Source organism: Microtus ochrogaster, chromosome 5 (assembly GCF_000317375.1).
Source record: "Microtus ochrogaster isolate Prairie Vole_2 chromosome 5, MicOch1.0, whole genome shotgun sequence".
Classification (NCBI taxonomy): Eukaryota; Metazoa; Chordata; class Mammalia; order Rodentia; family Cricetidae; genus Microtus; species Microtus ochrogaster.
In genome coordinates this window covers 15,722,222-15,730,241 of record NC_022012.1, presented here as the reverse complement: position 1 = coordinate 15,730,241, position 8,020 = coordinate 15,722,222, and the positions used below count along the sequence as shown (strand labels likewise).

Below are 8,020 nucleotides of genomic sequence, written 5' to 3'. Positions count from 1 at the left end.
GAACTCACAGAGATCCGCCTGCCTCTGCCTCCCAAGTGCTGGGATTAAAGGCGTGCGCCACCACCGCCCGGCTAAGACAGGATTTTTCTAGGTAGCCCTAGTTGCCCTGGAACTAGCTCTGTAGACCAGGCTGGTCTTAAATTCAGAGAACAGCCTGTCTCTGTCTTCCAAGTGCTGGGATTAAAGGCATGCACCACCACTGCCTGACTCAGAGGCTTTTTTCTTTGGTGATTTTTATTTTCAACCATCATCCACAGATGAGTTCAAACTTTCCCTATGTAGCAGCAAGGCACTTGGATCAGTTCATCTCCCACCAGCACCCATGTCTGTCAGTACACTTGCTTTCATCTCACTGATCTTCATCTACCCCAAGAAGGGAGTGGGCAGCTGCGCGCCTTTAATCCCAGCACTCAGGAGGCAGAGGCAGGCGATCTCTGTGGAGTTCGAGGTTAGTCTGGTCTACAAGAGCTAGTTCCAGGACAGGAACCAAAGCTACAGAGAAACCCTGCCCTGAAAAGACACAAATAAATAAATAAATAAATAAATAAATAAATAAATAAATAAATAAATAAATAAATAAATAAATAAATAAAGGGAGTGGGCCTATCCCCAGGTCCCAGTGCTAGCATAGAGCCTCTTGGTGTCCAGTATGCCTGGACTGCTCCAGACAGAGTGAAAGAAAAACCTAGACTCTTTGGGGATTAACCTGCATCGCTCAGCCAGGACTACCCAAATACCAGGCTTGGCCATGTGATTGAAACAGAAGTAGAGGATCCTCCTCTGAGACTCATGAATAAGCAAAATGGGGCTAGGTTGGGAGCAGGGAGAAGCGGGTGTGTGAAGGCTGATCCTGCACAGAATAAACACATGGCCTGCAGATGTGGGCCTCCCTCCCTCCCAATTCACACTAGGTTAGAATGCTCAACTATGGCCAATGGGATAGAAGACAGAGGCAGGTGGGGCATCATATAAGGAACCCATTTCTGACTCCTACAGGCTGCCTTTAATCCTCAAAGGGTTTCTGAGGGGATGAAAACCACCTCACAGGCCTGACTCCTGCATGGTCTCACACAAGGGCCAAGTCACTTCCACCTCATAGGCTTAGCCACCAATACGGCCAGAGGGGAGGAAAGGAACACTCAGGGCAGCTTGGAGTCCCACACTTACACACATGGAGAAATACGGCCACCTCTTCCCTACAGGAACTGAGCCAGTGTTGGCTCTTAGGCAGAAGAGTCATGGAAGCCATACATTCACCAAAGCTGCCAACAGCACTTGCTTGGTTGCTCATCTCTAGCTGAGGCTACTGCTAGATCCAGGTCCTTGGGCTCCCACAAACACATACACACGTGTACCTTTAAAGAACTATTCAGACACAGACACATCCCCAGAACTCATCAGAGAAATGGGCTGCACTACTGTGTACAGCAGAGTACAGATCCCAGACTGGCAGTTGCCAACATGCCACTTGGTGCAGGCACTCAATCAGCAGTATGGACAGAAATGACATATCAACATGCCCTTAATACATGTACGTACATCTACACACAGGCTGGTGTACACCCACCCATATATCTTCACATACACCATACCTTCAGGGCACACCTACCTGCCCATTTACCCTTAAGATTTCACATCTTCATACACACACCTACCTCCCCCAGACTCTAACATGTAAACATACATTCTTAAACACCTACAAACCATCACACATCCCACACCCTCAAATATACACAAACATGGGCCGGGCGGTGGTGGCGCACGCCTTTAATCCCAGCACTCGGGAGGCAGAGGCAGGTGGATCTCTGTGAGTTCGAGGCCAGCCTGGTCTACAAGAGCTAGTTCCAGGACAGGAACCAAAAAGCTACAGAGAAACCCTGTCTCGAAAAATAAAAAAATAAAAATAAAAAAAATAAAATATATATATATACACACACAAACATATCTACACCACTCACAGACCCTCACCATCCATACACCTTCACATAAGAACACACACCAATAAACCCATGCACACACACACCTGTATATAGTTTCATATATCATTACACATATATAACACCTGCATCCTTAGGCATGTACACCTTCTCACCTGCCCACTTCTTAGCTCTTAGGGGAGTAGGCTGGCCACATTGCCTTGGGTAAGATTTCCAGTTTGGGAATGAACAACCCTTGGGAGACCACCAGTGATGGAGTTCCAGCCCTTCCCAGACTCACGCCTCTGTCCTGTTAGGGGTGGCTCTGTGGCAAACATACACAAGAGACACCAGATACTTTCTGTGGTCCCTTCAGGGGCTTGTCAATGCCTGGTGGGGTGAGGTTGGGGGGCTGAGGATACAGAAGCCCTAGCCAGCAGGCAGGGTTAGGGTAGGAGGTAGGAAAAAAATCCCATCTCTGTATATAGATCACTGAGAGACAACAGGACAAGTAGCCACACCTATAGGCTGCTGGTAGCAGTGGGACTTTCCCAGGGGGTCAACTACTCTGGTTGAAAGGCTCAGCAACAACCTCAGTGCTTCTGAGCATGGGACACTCACCACTGGGCTTCAGGTACTTTTTGGCATGGAGGTAGCTCTCGAGCATGCGTTCATTGAAGAGCATGTAGCCCATGGGCTCTGAGATGATAATGTCCACTTGTTCAGGCAATGAGACCTCCTCTACCTTGCCAGGGATGACCACGATGCGGTCTGTCAGGTTGTTACTCTTCACCAGGACCTGAAGGAGGTGAGAGAAAGCTCCCTGTGCTTGCTTGGCATAGGCCCTCCTCACCTCTCAGCTCATGATGGTCTCTGCTCATAGCTGGCATGAGTTACCCCCTCTGCTTTCCCTATGGACATCCTAACCATGGGAAAAAGACTTCTGTGGTCCAGCTGTCTCAGGAACCAATGTCCCTGATGCCAGGGGGAATGCTTACCCCCAAAGCTGTAGCCTAGTCCTAGCCAAGTTGTCTTTCACACAGTGAGAACCTGATAAAAGGATGTGTATCAAAGGGCTCACAGGTTACAAAAAGCAAGAGGCACTTGGTCAGGAAAGACTGAACTAGCATGGAAGCTCTCTGAAGGCGCTGACTGAGGCTCATAGTCCCAGATCTGCAACTAGGGAACATCCAGGAGCAAGCTGGCAGTGCTCCTGTTTATATGAGACATAGGCTGTAGGAGAGGGAGCCAAGCTCATGAATGTATCCACAGAACAGTCTGGAAGGACCTAGGGGACTCTCTTTGTCTAGTAAAGGGCCTGAGAAGTAGGAAGTCAGGGATATGAGCACAGTAATCTACCCCTCTTCAATTCTAAACTTGAAAATTAAGTTTTCCATGAAAAAAGTGTGTGTGGGAGGGCACCAAGGATATGGCAAAATGAAATCCTGTTGTCACGTGCACAGGATGTATGAAACTGAGAATTCCCAATACAGGGGCCGTGTCTTTGCCACTTTGCCTGAGGCATGAGAGCACATCCTTGTGGATGCCTGGTTAGTCATTGTGGCTTTGCCACCAGAGCCCAGTGGCCTCCCTCTCCTGCCTGTAATCACTTGGTTCTAGAGACAAAGAACAGCAGTGATGTCCCCAAGTCCCCTAGAGGCTCTCAGTGGGTATAGAATGAAGGACATGAGAAGGGAAGGGCTTGGGCCCCAGTAGGACACTGACCTCAGCATGCTGAGCCATGGTGCTGGCCTCCACTGCGTAAATTTTCCTGGCTCCTGCTTGAGCAGCAAAAAATGACAGGATCCCAGAGCCACAGCCTACATCGAGAACAATCTGGAGAAATGATATGTGTATGAGGCTACAGATGCGCCAAACACCACACAACTATGCCCATCACAAACAATATAAATAACAGCACAACTAATATGTGTCCACAAAAGAATTGTTTTCAGGGGGCTGGAGAAATGGTTACTCTTCCAGAGGACCCACGTCCAATTTTTGGCACCCACATTGCAGTTCACAACCATCTTTAACTCCAGTTCCAGATCTGCTGCCCTCTTCTGGCTTTCATAGGCACTGCATGCTAATGGTACAGATACACAAAGATAGATGCTCATACCCATATAATAAAACAAAACAAAAAGCAATTCTGCACAATGACAAATGCCTATAATCCCAGAATGAGAAGGCTGGGGTAGGAGGACCATGAATTCAAGACCAGCCTAGCCTATATAGACTCTATTCGAAGATTAATACATGGCTGACCTGGGAAGAACAGAGAGACAAAAACCAGAGAGGTGCTAAATGAACTGTCCTGGTGCCAGAGACTCATTGTTCTTGCCCATCCACATGCTGAAAAGCTGAGACACAGAACTAATGTAAGGCTTGATAGCCAGGTAGGTCCTCACTTTCAGGAGCTACCCCTTATGGGACTGGGGTCAACATGGAGATAAAGCCAGGCTTCTGGGAAGATGAGCCTGGGTCTCTTGCTCAGTCCCAACCTTATAACCTGAAAGTGGCTGGAACATCTGGGGTACAGGCTAGGAACCTCTCTGTAGGAGATGGAGAGGTTGTCATCTAGGGCTCTGAAGTCTTGAAGGGAGTGGTGTGGGCTTCTGTACGCAGTGTGTCCTGTGCCAATGCTAATTCTATCTCCAGAAGCAGTCTTTGCTAGGCAGGTGAGTGACCCAAACCTGAAGCTCAGCTGAGACTGGACATGAACTTGGCAGAATCCTGCATGTTCTGGATGTGTGGGGTTGCTTCCATCTAAGCAGAAAAAGGACAGATGTTTCTGGGGTGGCATGTGTGGGCTTTTTAAGGAGAAACAGCCCAGGTACAGAGGTAAGTTACATAGGTAGCACTGTTGCTAGGATTGTGCTTCTTCTTAAGCTCTGGATCAAAGTGGAAATGGGCCCAGGCCCCGGGAGAGCCACAATACCACCAAAAATCCATGTGATTTGAAGGCCCCAAGCACTGCCTGGGTTCAAGTCAAGAAGATACCCGTGCACACACCTTTAATCCCAGTACTTGTGAGGCAAAGACAGGCAAAGTTCGAGGCCAGCCTGATCTACAAAGCGAGTTCCAGGACAGGCTCCAAAGCTACACAGAGAAACCCTGTTGAAACTCCCCACCCCACCCCCTGCCAAAAAAAGGCACAAGCTCCCACCTGCTACAAAAGGGTAAACAAATAATGAGCCATAGGATGAGAAGGGAAGGCTGTTCCTTGTGTGGAACATGAGGCCCTAAATGGGATAAGGTGATGAATATCTGTAATTCAAGTACTTGGCAAGTGGAAAGTGAGTTCAAGGCAGTCCTGGGCTACCCCAGACAACCGTGTCTAAATTCTCCCCTCCACCATAAAAAAAGAGAAAGGAGGGAAGAAACAAATAAAAAAAGGACCAGGGAGATGTGTCTCCCTTTACAATGGGATCATATATAAGGCAAAACTACATGTGAAATGTCTGACCTACCAAACATCTAAGCCTTGCCTGGCTTGCTGGACACATGCTGAGAGCGTCTGTCTACCCCAAAAGCTGGGCCAAATCATCCAACAGAAAGCCTAGTTCATCACAAGGTTCTGATTACCTTACACAGTACTAAGAAGACCAGAAAGACAGCAGCAGCTCCCCCCTGCCCCTCCTGACATTCTATTGCTTCAGCCTCTCAAGTGTTGGGACTATAGATATGCACCACCAACCTAGGCTGAAGAAGAGCAGTAAAAGTATGAAGAGTAGGGTTATGGTGTTGTGGAGGAGTGTCCAGTCAGTGAGGCAAGGCCCCAGGAGGCTGAGATAGGAAGACTGAGTCTAAATGTAGCTTGGAAAACAAAGCAGGCATGGTCTTCCAACAACCCCCCCCCACCACCAAAGACACTTCAAAAGGGTTCCACACTACCTACCCTGTGCTTGGAGGAGGGGTGCTAGCTAAAAAGGCCAAGAACACGTGGACAGATCTCGCTGGATTTTCTCACCAAGCCAATTAACACATCATCAGCATTAGAGCCAGAAAAGGCCTAGTTCTGAATTCAGTTCGATGGGGCAGAGTGGGTAGCTAGAAGCTCCAAAAAGCAGTGAGGCCACTCTCTCTAGTACTGTTCCCAATGTCTTCATTCCACTGTTGGAATCTTCTGATAAGCTGGCAAGCATGCTTCCCTGAACTCTGTGAGCTGCTTGGGTAAACAGCTATTGCGGCACCCCAACTCAGAGCCATCTGTCATAAGACCTGAGAAAGGCAGTTGGGGCTGGCCCTGACATTTAAAGCTGAGGGGTGGGGTTCTGTATTACTGGAGTCCTCAGTCCATGGGATCTGCCCTTATTCGAGGTAGATTAAACTAGAACTGAGATGGATGAGAGAAGGCTCAGCCAGGGTCCATTACTACTGCAGAGCTCAGCCGCTCCCCACAGAAGCCATCTATCTGTGCAACTAGGAGAGGGGTGTGGCTTCATTATTCTCAGCTCTTTTTTTCTCCCTCCTTTTCTTGAGAAAGGGACTCACTGTATAGCCCTGGATGATTTCCAATTTAGAACTAAACCTGCCTCTACCTAAATCAAATGTGCATGCTGCCACGCCCAGCTTACTCTTTTATAACACACACATCCAAAAACATCAACTTTCGTATCTAAAGCTATTTTACTTTTCTGCAGTGTTAGACTGGAAGTCAGTTTTCTTCATGCTAGGAAAGCACCCCAATCCTACAGCTGATGGCCCTCTTGGCAATATCTCCTGAGTGCTGGCATCAGCAGTCCATGTAAAACTTAATGCTTGTTCAGTATATTCCACCCAATAAATACAGCTGAGTCAGTATGACCAAAGGCATGCTAGAAGAGGCAGAAGTGATTGTTTTCTACGGGGAGTCGAAAAATGAACATAATTTTAACTAAAAGAAAATGGAGGATTGACTCAGATTAACAATAGAAAAAAAAGGCAACAGAACTGGAGGGAGGCAAGGGAGGTCCCTGCCACAGTCTCCCAGGTACCCACAGCCTCGGTTCAGGAGGCTTTCTGTATTGATGGCTCACCTTGTCCTTGAAGTCGGTGTGGTTTTGCAGGATCGCACGCTGGTAGGTACCTGTACGCACATAGTCCTGCATCATGTTCTGCTGCTGGGACAGGTAGCCATAAAACTGGAACAGAGACATACCAATAGCACACGGCACATGGCATAACAAACTGCCACAGCCCTGGCTGCCCTACAATGGAAGGAGGGCCTGACAGCATAAACCTCCCTTGGGAGGTCATGTACCCTCCTCCAGCCTGAACACAACTGACAAGAGCCAGCTGCTCCATAAGTGGGAGCAGGGGTCTGAGGAGCAGTCCCCAAGAGGGACACATCACTGTTGTCATGGCTGAAGGACACAGCTAGATAGATGCCACCTGAACCTGGAGGCCACCCAAGAGACCACAAAATTAGTCATGAATGGGATTCTAACACCTGGAGGCCAACTGTTCTATCTTAGGGTCCCAAAGAAGAGGAATGGTTGGAACAAAACCCTAGAGCTCAAAGCGCCAGGCAGGTGATGTGCAGTGTCTCTCTGTAAGACAACAGGCGATCAGGATGCAGCGTGGCACCTGGCAGGGCCACAGGCTTGGGCATCAGGCAGACCTGGCTTTCTCATCGTGGCTCTGTTGCATAAGAGCTATTTGACTTGGAGCAAAATCATTTAACCTCTCTGAGCCTCAGTTTTCTCATCTGTAAAATGGGGACAATAACAGATGTTGGGAAAGTCCAAGTGCTTCCGGGCATGTAAGATGGCTCACACAATGCCTTACACTCAGCAAGGATTTAGGACACTGCTATAGTTCAGTCACTACTCTAAACACCTGGAACTTGGGCTTCACAGATGAGCCTAGCAAGTAGTGAACGCCCGCTGAGGCTACACAGCTACTAAGGGACAGAGCCAGGAAGAGCACTCATGTGGGTCTAGCCTGTGCTGTGTGACCCTCCTGTGGGAAGGTCGGGGAGGAAACACCAGGTGGTTGTCTGGCCCGGGACAGCTGCTAACTCACCTGGAAGTACTGCACAGCTGAGGATTCCTCTGTTCTCTCACTGAACACTGAGCGCTCCAGTGTGTGGCCCCGACAGGTTTTCAGGATGTTGTAGA

General features: G+C 48.6%; 1 protein-coding gene across 1 annotated transcript in view; it reads right to left on the bottom strand.

Annotated features, from left to right (window-relative positions):
- The window catches only part of Carm1 (coactivator associated arginine methyltransferase 1), a gene marked incomplete at its 5' end in the record, with an annotated part of 50,144 nt that overhangs the window by 7,248 nt on the left and 34,876 nt on the right, over positions 1–8,020 (bottom strand). The window contains 4 exons of the mRNA XM_026778914.1: positions 2,538–2,715; positions 3,642–3,752; positions 6,938–7,042; positions 7,926–8,020. The exon at positions 7,926–8,020 is cut by the window's right edge and continues 4 nt beyond it. Coding sequence (XP_026634715.1) covers positions 2,538–2,715; positions 3,642–3,752; positions 6,938–7,042; positions 7,926–8,020 — 489 coding nt within the window. The remainder of the gene's footprint in view (positions 1–2,537; positions 2,716–3,641; positions 3,753–6,937; positions 7,043–7,925) is intronic.